The sequence below is a fragment of the Nansenia antarctica genome, assembly GCF_963989245.1.
Source record: "Nansenia antarctica genome assembly, chromosome: 1".
In the NCBI taxonomy this organism is placed as follows: domain Eukaryota; kingdom Metazoa; phylum Chordata; class Actinopteri; order Argentiniformes; family Microstomatidae; genus Nansenia; species Nansenia antarctica.
The window spans coordinates 93,524,832-93,537,331 of NC_137674.1; the positions used below are offsets into that span (position 1 = coordinate 93,524,832).

Below are 12,500 nucleotides of genomic sequence, written 5' to 3' on the forward strand. Positions count from 1 at the left end.
TCCAGGCGGACACAGCGGTTGGAAATGCAGCAGCGCTGGGCCCTGATAGGCTCTTGTTCCTTGGTCTGTTACCGGGCCCAGATAGGCCCATGGCCTGTTACTAGGCTCTTGATAGGTCCCTGTGCTGTTTTAGGCCCTTGATTGACTATGTACTGTTCTGTGATCTGTTACAAGGCCCCCGAACAATTTGTGTGTGTGTGTGTGTGTGTGTGTGTGAACTAAATACAGTATTATTGAATTGTGCATGCACACACACACACACACACACACACGCACACGCACACCCACACGCATGCAGAGACACACACACATGCTATGTGTTTATTTCCACTTAATGCTAACCTCGTTACACCAAACGGCGCAGTCCGTGTCTTTGACTGCATGAAAAGGTAAAAGGTGGTGAGTGTGTGTGGCAGTGCATTGGAGAGTGCCGTATCTGGCGCTCAAGGACTGAAATCCGATCGCTCTGTTAGCGATGGCTGTGCCGCTGTCATCTGAACTCTTTTAGGCAGAGAGCAATTCAATCAGTGTTCTCTCCTTGATATGCTCGGGCCTATTGTTGCCTCCAACAATCCCACCGCCGTCTGGGGTACAGAAAGCGAAAATAATTGATTTTGTAATGTCAGGTGTAACACTTGATATCTTAATTCTTCGCACAGACACCGATTCTTTTCCATGTCATCCTTGAATCTTGTGTGAGTGACACAGGCTTTTGTGCAGGGAGTTGTAACATGTTTTCATTCACAGTGCAGACAGTGCTGTACTGTCCTCTTACATAAAGGAGTGATATTATCAATTGAGTGATATTATTCACTGAGTAGCCTGTTGGTATTGGTTAGCAGCAGCCCACAGACAGGATACAGAGGGGGCAGTAGTATGCCACAGACAGAGCAACCACCCGCTGCCATTGGCTCATGTAGACAGGGTCACTTATCTGGTGACAGATGCCCACCCCCCCCCCCCCCCACACACACACACACACACACCAGACAGGATGTGTGCCCAGGCAGGGTCAGAGGTCACAGGACAAGTCTCTAAGTGTCCTCCAACGAATAAACACTACTCACCACAGCCTCCCCTCCCACCCCCTCCTCCCACTCCACCTCCCATAAGAATGAAAATCATTCTCTCCAAAAGTTTGCTGAGGTCAATGATTGATTTTATTTTTTATTTCACATGAAAAAATAAAATCATCTTGTACTTGTTTTCCCCTCCTGGTAGATCAATCGAGCTCCGAGTTTCGGGACAGATCAGAAGATTGATTACGATGTGAAGAGAGGCGTCTTGCTCAACGCGTTGAAACTGCTGAACATCAGGTAATGTATGCTGAGAGGCAGCCCTTCCCAGATATCATCATCAGCAGCAGCACCACAGCTTCCCGAGGCCCCTTAAGAAAGAGCAAAGAGTTAACAAAAAGCGAGGCTTTTGAATGTGTTAGATTTGTATCGATTTCACCACAGAAACGTTGAATGTTTTGATGTGCTCTATCTTAGACCCGTTGTTATCGCTGCGGAGTGATGTCACAAGAGATACAGAGCTCTTGTTTACCAGCCTGCCATCCTTGTGTTACGTGCTGCTGCCTGCAGCCTTGCAGGGGAGGAAACACAAGTTACAAAGCTTAGCCCCTCCATTGTGTTCTTTGTGATCTGTTCAATTGAGTGTGTATGTGTGTTTGTATGTTTTTATATATACTATGTACAGTTGTACAATCAAAATTATTCAACCCCATTGCACATTAGGTTTATTGGCAAAATATAACATTTCTCAGCTGTTTGCAATAAACAAATTACAATAATAATAATTAATAATTCATTACATTTATATAGCGCTTTTCCGAGGCTCAAAGATGCTGACAATATGGGAGAAACGGAAAACAAAGAAACAACAAGCAACACAAGAATTGTTCAGTCTCAAAATTATTCAATCCCTTCATGACAAGCATCTTCAGTACTTAGTAGAGCACCCTTTTGCTGTTATGACCTGCTGCAAACGTGATGCATAGCCAGGCACCAGCTTCTGACAGCGTTCCTGAGGAATCTTAGCCCCTTCCTCTTGGGCAATGGTCTCCAGTTCAGTAATATTCTTAGGTTTGCGTTTTGCAACCACCTTCTTCAAATCCCACCAGAGATTTTCTATGGGGTTCAAGTCAGGCTACTGTGATGGCCACTCTAGAATCTTCCATTTTTTCTTTGAGGTAGGCTTGTCCTGTTGGAAGGTCTAATGACGCCCAAGCTTCAGCTTCCTCACAGACGGCATGACGTTTTTTCCCTAAGATTTCCTGATCCATAGGCCCTAAAAGTTCCAGTTTTGTTTCATCGCTGCACAGAACAAAATTCCAAAACTTCTGTGGCTTATTTATATGGTTTTGAGCATATTAGAGACAACCTTTCTTGTGCTTTTGGGTCAGTAGTGGTGTACGTCTTGGAGTCCGGGCATGGAGCCCTTCAGTGTGTAGTATGCGCCTTACTGTGCAAACTGAAACCTCAGGGCCTGCTGCCACCAAGTCTTGCTGCAGGTGTTTTGTCACTCCAGGGTTTTTGACCACTTGCCTCCTCAGGAATCTGGTGGCAGCCGCTGATAGCTTCCTCTTTCTGCCACGTCCAGGTAGTGTTCCACTGTTCCTTTAACTTTGAACTTGCGAACTATGCTTCCAACTGTATCTCCAGAAACATTCAGTGCTTTTGCTATCATTTTGTAACCTTTTCCTTGTTTGTGCAAGGCATTCAGTCAAACGTCACTCTCAACAAACCCCTAGCTAGTCCAGAGGCCTCATTTATTAAAAAAAAGTACTTGAACGTCATATTTGACTTGCACGTAAGCACATTTTTCTAAACGGACGTAAGCATTATTTATAAAACGGGCAGAGCATGTTTAAAATTGCGTACATACTAAAGTCTATAAATACCAAATATACTTGAGAATGAGCTTTGTATTTACGCCCTGTGATAGCGGCTCAATTATAGCGGCTGAATTAAGCCAAGTGAGCGGGAGAGGGCAGAGAAGGGTGGCTTCTCGGTAAGTTGCATTTGATTATGACAACCAGTACTCAAGTTGTAAAAGAAAATCAGGGGGGATGGTGGAATTTATCATATGAGGACAATTTTAGCATCCCCACAGCGTCAATGACTTCAGTGTCAGTGACTTCAGTGTCAGTGACTTGGTAAAAATGGCATTGCATGTGTGCGTGCCCCCTTGCCCACAGTATTTTACTCAGTATGCGCAAAACTAAATGTTGAAATAGCAGTAATATCACGTTCATTGCTAAAATGACATAAGGGATGGAAAGGGGGGATGGCAGTTTTAGAAGGGGGATGATTTTGACCGTTTTTATTTCAGGGGGGATAACATCCCCCCTCATCCCCCCTCAACTTGAGTGCTGATGACAACTAACCAACAAATGCTTATACTGTAATAATATAATGGTCTTATTCTTATCAGCTGACATCCAGAAAAATCATCCAGAAAAATCCAGTATAATTTAGCGCATTAGGCATGTTGAATTGGAGATGGCGTTGCCTTGACAGCTCCGGAGGAATATAAAGGAAGACTGAAATCAATCATAAACATCAGTTCCCTTTAAATCTTGAATTAAACAAATTTTCTCGGCTGATAACAACATCGTTAATTTTAGTCACGAGTCACGTTCACTTCGCATGAATTACAGTATAGGCAGTGCGGCTCACATGCCTGTAATAACTCTGCATAACCAGTAGGTAATGTGCGTACGCAAGGTCAATACCCGACGTAGAGCTACGATCGTTTCCACGGTCAAAATGACTCACGTTGAAATTGTATGAATCCCTACGTTGACGTGGTTTTCTACGTACGACACGGGTAAGATAAAAATTTGATCCAAAGTACTTTCTATAAATGAGGCCCCAGGTATTTATGTGTTCTATCTCAAGCCCTTGATTAGTTGCACCAGGTGTGCTTGAAACAGGGGGTTGGATCATTTTTATTAGTTGGATCAGGTGTGCTTGAAACAGGGGGTTGGGTAATTTTTATTAGGCCCTGTCCACACCTATACGTTTTTTTGATAAACGTTTTTCGTATATAAAAATATTAACGTCCACACCAGCATGTTTATAAACAATGTCTGTGTCCACATGCATACGCATGAACGCAATATAAACGCTGTCATTGAGCATTCCACACCAGTCGTCGGCGATATAATATTATCCCCATAGCCCCGCTGGCCAATCAGACGCCTCTGTCTCTCAATGTTCTCGATCATTAACTGTGCATTTATCTGTAAACAGGTTAAAAGTCCAGTTAACAGTGAAAGAACTAGAAGCACTTTGTTCACATCCATTTTCCTCGCTTGTGTAGCCTCGACCACCGTTGCCTGTTGTAAACATAGTAGTTACTGGTGCTAGGATATGACGTTGGAGGGAACAGCAAACAGCTGCAGTGCGCATGATGACGTCACGAATACAAAGAGCTCCGTCTATCTCGTCCACACGTCGGAAATATACGGCGAATATACAGCGTTTTTAAACATCTTCACTCTGGCAGGCGTTTTTAAACATCTTCGTTTTCAGAGGGCAAAAACTCGTTTGCGTCTGGACGAACCCCCCAAAACGAATATAAAAATCCAAGTTTATCAAAAAAACGTATAGGTGTGGACAGGGCCTTAGTTGGATCAGGTGTGCTTGAGACAGGGGGTTGAATCATTTTGAGACTGCAGTAGTGATTAAAAGTAGCATTTTGTGTTGGATTTGGATAAAAACCATGGTAATATTAGTTTTATTTAACTATTTAAACTTCTTGTCTACTTTGTTTAGCCTATTGCAAACAGCAGAAACATTTTACATTTGGCCAATAAGCTCAATAAGCAATGGGGGTTGAATAATTTTGATTGCAACTGTATATTGTGTGTGCTTCTTTGTATATGTGTGGTGGCCTGGGAAAACCCGTCGGATGTCGCTGGCGTTCGTTTGTGGCAAAGAGCAAAAATAGATGGAAATCGCGATTTTGATATTATGTGGTATTCTAGTATTTTGAACTCCATACTACATTACGGTGAATAAACATTTTAAGAAAACAAAAGAGAAAGTACTTATTTTTATGTTTTTGTGGTGGGTAGTTTGTCTGCATCACAAGCAGACAAACGAGACCGGCCGATCTGCATAGGCTCCTCCCCCGACCCGGAGGAGAAAGGAGTCGGGGGCAGCATTTCTCATCTTTCACTTTTTTTGACATGATACATTAAAATGCTCATAACTTTTTAAAATAAAGGGCTATCTCAGTCATTCGACCAGTTATGAATAGCTGAGAACTTCTAATTTATGGAAATATTAAAAAATGAAAATGTCAAAATGCCACCATGTGAAGGGTTTTCCCAGGCCACCACACATATGTTTGTTTACGTACTGCTTATGTACTTTATGTACTGTGGTAGGATATGTGTGTGTGTGTGTGTGTGTGTGTGTGTGTGTGTGTGTGGGTGGTGTGTGTGTGTGTGGGTGGTGTGTGCGTGTGGTGTGTGTGCGTGTGGGTATGTGTGTGGGTGTATGGGTGTGTGTGGGTGTACTGTGTGTGCTGGCTGTGGCCGTGATGTCCCCAGGCTGCAGTGAGTCTCTCCACTGATTGATCATCCCAGACCTGACCTCCAGCTCTCTGCTCTCTCTGCGTGCCCGTCCTCCTCACTGCAGCTAAATATAGTCCCCCCCAACAACGCCACTACATTAGAGACTGGATCAGATACACCACTGCAACACAAGCCTTGTGTACACACTTGATCCACTAAAACACCAGGTCTGGCCCAGGCCTGGACAGCAGGGGACAATACATCACCTATATCATGTCATTTATTTCACGTTTGCTGTGTTCCTACCAATTAAAAGGGAGATTTGATTATTTCCTGACAAATAAATCTCAGCATGAAACACAGTATGCCACCACCAGCCAAACTGCTTATGTTCACTAAGTGAATGAGAGCTTTGTTTCCTCTCCTTATATAGCCAGGGCTGGTGTGGTGCTGGTAGCTGGGTGGGTTCCTCTTCAGGGCGGGCCAGGGGAAATCCAGGACACAAAGTGACCTGGGTGCTCGCTAGGGGTGCAACGGTTTAGTTGGCCCACGGTTCGGTATGAACCTCTGTTTTTGGGTCACGGTTTTCGGTTCGGTTTCGGTACGTGTTTTTGTGCGTACGGAGAAAACAAAACTATTTATTTACAAACTGTTACTTTACTTTATTTTGCTTATACTTTATGGAACTGTAACATTCAGACACGTTCTAGAATATGACTGGTATATTATAATATAAAGTATAATATAAAAAAAGATAAAACAAAAAACACACAAAATAAATAAATAAACACTTTCAAATGTAAAAGTGCCTCTTAGGCTTGACTACTGGTATTGGAGAGGAAGAATTAAAAGTAAAAATGCACTTTAGGCTTGACAGGTAGATATGCGCATTATGTGCATATTATGCGCTTATACGACACGCATGAAGCAATGCTTGCTTGTTCACTGTTTTAGTTCATCATTGTATTCAATGCCAAAACCGAAATGACCCCACAACGCAGATTTGTAGCAGTCCGGGGCTTCCTCAAACCGTTGCCAATGTTCTCAACTCCGCTCGCCACGAACAAACATCTGAACAAGCTACAGAAGCGACTGCATTCCAGACAAACTCAACCTCCGACTTTCAATAAAACATTGAGCAGCATAAACCGAAAAACCGACAATTCACTATGCGTATTGAACCGTGGATGGCAAACCATACGGTTCAATATAAAACCGAGAACCGTTGCACCCCTAGTGCCCACCACAGCACATACAGTATCACATATCATATTATCACATATCACATATCACATTTAAAGGGACAGGAGTGCTGAAATCAACTCCTCCTTCCCAGTACTGAGACTATTCAGTATGCAGAATGATCTCGGTGGCTCCAGCATTCATTTTGCTTGTGGTTTTGTGTGTGAGAGTTGACACTCTCTCTGTGGCGTTGTCGTGGTTTCTCGCAGAGCGAGCGATAAGAAGCGTAACCTGGCCCAGCAGAAGGCGGAGGCCCAGAAGCGTCTGTACGGCCACGGGTCCATGAAGAAGCTCTCAGCCGCCTCCTCTGACTGGGAGAAACAGCGCCACACACTGGAGAGGAGGAGAGAGGAACTGGTATGCCCCCCCCCCCCCACAAAAAAACAGCAATGAAAACTACTGCTCTTTTCTTCTCTGTGCCAAAAGTACAACTTTCGGTCGACAATGTAACATTTAATTATTCCCTCTAAAAAGGTAGGTGTGTCGAGGGTGTCTTGCTTTCCCCGGTTAAGTGCCAGCTCGAAGTACTGTAGCAAGCACATTCCACCCGTTGATTAGTCTCTTGATGAACCTTTGTGGGTAATCAGTGATAGTGAGACTGTAAAGGGTCATAGCACATAGGTGCTATTATAAAAGGGCACAGCGAGATCCGCGCGTGGGTGAGACAGGGTGCTATCCAGCGGTGTGCTAACATGTATGAGCGTTTAGCCGAGATCACCGACTGTAATTGGAGGCACCCCCACTGCTCCTCTACTAATTGACCAACTGACCTTTTCACAATTATGTTATGCTTTGGATGTATTAAAGTTGAGGGAGTATGTGGGAGGAAAATCCAAAGGAGTTATGAATGGGGCAGCCAAACCTTTTGTGTTTCAATCTTTGGCATCATTAGAAAGGCCTTTTTAAAACATGTTTTAGGGGCATTTCTGCTTCTCTGGGATAGACACAGTTAGAGATTGACAGGAAGGCGATGGTCCGGAATCAAACCGGGGGATCCTGCCATGATATGACATGCGCCTTAGTATGCTACACCACTTACACGTCAGAAAGGCCTTTTTAATAGGCAATGTGTCATTCTACTTATTGTTATTCAATTCGGGGGGGGTTGAACACCGGTCTGCATAGAGGAAAGAGAATGTTTACCTTTGTTTTTCTCTTTTTCCCCCTCTCTCCTTTTTTGGGGTTTTGTTTCCAGAAAGAGCGACTGGCTCAGGTCCGCAAGCAGATCTCCAGGGAGGACCATGAAAAGCGACATCTGGGGAACTACAGGTAAGGTGGAGGAGGCACACAGTAGAGGAGACTCCCCTAGGATCTCAATCCAGGGCTCCGCTTACATTTACGGGGGTCATTTGTGGAGCGCCCATCTCTCAGGAGGATAAAGAACATTGTGGAGGGAAAATAAATGCTAAAGTTCTAAGAGGAACTGCGACGGAGGAGAGTTGAGGGGAATAAGAGAGGGAGAGAGGGAGCGTCTCCCACGCCACCGCCACATCACACAGAGTATGCAAACGAGCTGGCGTCTGCCACCAACATCTCTCCTCCTTTCTCCTCCGTTTCCTCCTCCTCCTCCTCCTCCTCCCTTTCTTTCTCTACCCCCTCCGTCTCTGATAAGAGTGTCTGACGAAGGCTTTCAGTTTTTTAATAGTCACCTGTCGCTAGAGCTGAGATGACGTTTCTTAGACATGACTCACATTGTGACGTTAATGTCTGAAAGGGCTCGTTCTACGTTCATTGTTAATGTGCTCCCTCCCTCTCTCTCTTTTCCTTTTCTCTCTCTCTCTCTGCATACTCCATACAACCAGACACTCAATGAGCGGTTAGTCTAATAGTGGTGTGGGTGAATTATTGTCACTCAGACAGAGAGAGACACTGGGTCTGGACCATGCCTAATAAAGAGCTCCTGATTCAGAGAGGCAGCATCAGGATCTGATTTAGACACCCTTGTTAGAGGAGTCTCTTAACAAACTTACCCCACTATTAGATTAAATGCTCTTCAGGTACGGGCAGCCCAGGCTTCAAAGAAAGCTGGGGGTCCGCGCCCGTCACCGTGTGTCTCGTTCATCAGACATCTCAGGAGTTGTTATGAGGGCCGTGACTCTGACGAAAGTGCCTTGGACTTAGAAGGCGGGGGCGGGAGATGACAAGTGAGCGCAAGGCAAAAGCACTGAAATAGTTCAGTTTTAAGCAGATGGAATTGTGATTTTCTTACATCCCCACCCTAATAAAAAAACAAGTATGGGGAGTATGCTGAAACATGACCCACTACTTCAGAAAAGTATGTGGGTCACACAAAGATTACATTGTCATAATGTTCAAAAGCTGCCCAAGATATGAGTGCCGGCTGAAACACGCGCTATTAATGGCCGGTCTGTGCCATCTCAAGTTGAGCTATAATTCACACGTGTAGCTCTTAAAGGATTGACAGCTTTATCCCCCCTGATCTCAACATTTACATTAGTTTATCCCGTAGTTATGGGGCGAGGGAGCTGTTCGAACCCAAAGAGCACATCAAAATGACTCCACTATACAAGCTGCTCTCCACCATAGAATCAAACAGCAATCTGTTAGCACCGCCGCTAGTCTTGCTCAAAACATATAAATAGAAAAGGTATTCGTTGACTTTCCTCGACGGTTCTTGTTTATTTAGATTAATACTCCGTCATTGTTTTCATTTGATGGCAGGGCCTGGAGTCGTGAGGTAATTTGGAGATGTATTAGAGAGATAAAGAGCGAGAGGTTTATAGGTTTCAGGTCCCCGATGTCCAAAGATAAACATATCTGCTGTTAGTTTAGTCTCGAGCTCAGAAGTATGGCGAACGTGTGAACTAGCACATTAGTCAGGCTGAAATGAATGTAAATGGAAAAAGGGCAGTACATTAACACAAGGCGCTCTGTGTGAAAAGACTGATGGAGGTTCGTTTGCACGCTGTGAAAGAGTGGCTCGTGAAGTATCGGAATTTTTTTTGGTCAACCCCTAATGCTTCCTTTTCTCTCTCTCTCTCCCTCTTCTTTTTTATTACTCCTTCCTTCCTCCCTCTCTCCATTCCCCTTTTCCCTGTCCTGATACCCCACTTCCATTTTCATTCTTCATACCTCATGCTCCCTCCTCTCCTCCCTCCCTCCCGCTGTCTCCTTCTTTTCATTCTCCTCTCATACGTCTGTTTTTCTCTTCTCTTGTTCTCTGTCTCCCCATCTTTCTCTTTCCCTCTCTCTGCACCCACAGACGTATTTACCCCCCAGATGACAAGCTGCTCTTGGAGAAGTATGAAAGCCTCCTCTCGGCTGCCTTTCAGACCTTCCTCGCCGGGCGAGCGGCCTCCCTTCAAAAGGAAATGAATAATCCTCTGAAACAAATGAAGGCATGTACCTGAGACTCCGCTGGCTCCATGTACCTGAGACTCCGCTGGCTCCAATGTTCAACAGCTCGTGCACACACTCACTCACACACACACACACACGCACACACTCACTCACACACACACACACACACGCACACACGCATGCACGCACGCACACACACACACGCACACGCACGCACACACACACACACACACACACACACACACACACACATACACACACGCACACGCGCGCACACACACACACACACACACACACACACAAACAGACCACTCTCTCTCCTCTATTTAGATTCTCTCCTCAGCTGGAAAATAAGAGACAAATAATGCAGAGAGGGTTGCAGTTTGTCATAACGTCCTTGCACCCCGGTCTCTTCAAAAGCATTTATGGAACGCCAAGGCGTCATGTTTTAAAGGCAGGATGAAGCCTCACAACATTCCTTTTTTGTCCTCCTCCTGTTTCTGCCTTTTGCCCTTATCTCCTTCTTCTTGCTAGTCTCTGTGTTGGTAGTTATTCTGTGGGTCTACTCTTGAATTATCTTCTAATTTAAAGAGAGTCTTCAAGGATGATGAGTTAGGCTACGACGGTGAATGCAGTTTGAATGCGCTGCGGCGGTTTTCACGGAATACGCAACAGCATAGCGTGACTACGGTGTGAGAACAGAGCATTCTTTAAGAGGGGAAAGGCATTGTTGATAGGTAAATTGCAAGGCTACTCTTGCATAGGGAGGAATGCAGGCATTCAGCTTTTCTTCACGCAGAGTTTTATTCACGCGGAGGTTCAGATGGAGAGGTGCGGACGAGGCTCGAGAGAAAGGTTGGAAAACTAAAGAGAGAAAGAGTGAGAAAAGTAAAGAAGAAAGAGGTGAAGGGAGATGGTGAGAAAGAGTGAGAAGAAGACAGAGAGACCAAGAGAACACACGCGCACAAACACGCGCGCACACACACACACACACACACACACACACACACACACACACACACACACAGACAGAAGGAGTAAACAGGACAGAGATTGGGAGACAGGCAGTGGAAGTGGGAGAGAGAGGAAGGAGAGTGGGAGAGGGATTTAGGAAGATATGCCATATGTACATGTGGCTCTGAGTCAATATGAGCTGGACCCCCTGCAGAGTGTCTGGCTGGGTTGGTTGGTCGGTTCATGATCATGGGCTCAACCAATGCCAGCACTGCTTTAGCCTCTGACCTTATCTCTGGCACACCTCCACACTCACTCACTCACTCACTCACTCACACACACACACACACACACACACACACACACACACACACACACACACACACACACACACACACACACACACACACACGCACGCACAGCAGATTGTTAGCTGAATTACCTCTTAGCAGCCCAAAGCTGCGCGATTGAGTCTGAGAGAAACAATCAGGTTTCATCTGTATCTGAGCAACAATCAGAGGGTGTCACGCAGGACAACAAAGACACATGAATCACCTTTCTCTCCAATTCAGCCTGGGCCAGAACGGAAAGGGGCCCATATGTGGCATGTTGGCTACGGTCACAATGACCATTCCAGATTTCTTCTCTATCAATATAGAGACAGCCAAGGAGTAACACATGTTCCACCAGGTCCTTTCTGGATTCCCAAATTATGGCACTGAAGGGAATTTCGGAAAGGAAACTTTTGAATATGAACTTGCTGATTGGTTGATATTGATGTACTTGATGTGTGTGTGTGTGTGTGTGTGTGTGTGTGTGTGTGTGTGTGCGCGTGCGTGCGTGCGTGTGTGTGTGTGTGTGTGTTCATTTGTTACGGATCCATGACATCTTAATTCCACTCTCGTGCCCTATCTCTCTGTCTCTGGTCTGTGTAGGAGGAGGACATCTTGGATCTGCTGGAGCAGTGTGAGCTGGACGATGAGAAGCTGATGGGCAAATCCTCCAGGCAAAGAGGCCCCAAGGTGAGAAATGAGGAGGGTGGAGGGAGGGAGGGAGGGAAAGAGGAGAGGTACTGTAGATAGCGGGAAGATGCCCTAAGGGAACACAGAAAGAGAGAGGGAGAGTGTCAGAGAGAAGTAGCTTGAGAGAGAGAGAGAGAGAGAGAGAGAGAGACGCAGAGCGAGGGGCAGATGCCTCAAGGTAACACAAAAAGCAAAGAGAAAATGATTCAGAGAAATAAAAGGAAGAGAAAAGAGAGCGAGAGGGAGAGCCAGAGAGAGAGAGAGAGAGGCCCTAAGGTAGGAACAATCCCCTTAAGGGAAGGCTGTCAGCTCCCCTTTTCCATATCTCTCTCTCTCTCTTTCTCTCAATTCTTTACCTCATACTCCCCCCCATTCCCCACAACAGCACATTACTCTTCTCATCGCCTTCCTTCTCCCCCCCCCCCCTTCTC

At 45.4% G+C, this 12,500-nt stretch overlaps 1 protein-coding gene across 1 annotated transcript in view; it reads left to right on the plus strand.

Annotated features, from left to right (window-relative positions):
* Window positions 1–12,500, plus strand: part of ttll7 (tubulin tyrosine ligase-like family, member 7) — a gene marked incomplete at both ends in the record, with an annotated part of 51,651 nt that overhangs the window by 21,444 nt on the left and 17,707 nt on the right. Inside the window, 5 exons of the mRNA XM_080544046.1 lie at window positions 1,222–1,316; window positions 6,982–7,129; window positions 7,968–8,041; window positions 9,996–10,131; window positions 11,983–12,069. Of these exons, the coding sequence (XP_080400172.1) occupies window positions 1,222–1,316; window positions 6,982–7,129; window positions 7,968–8,041; window positions 9,996–10,131; window positions 11,983–12,069 (540 nt within the window). The remainder of the gene's footprint in view (window positions 1–1,221; window positions 1,317–6,981; window positions 7,130–7,967; window positions 8,042–9,995; window positions 10,132–11,982; window positions 12,070–12,500) is intronic.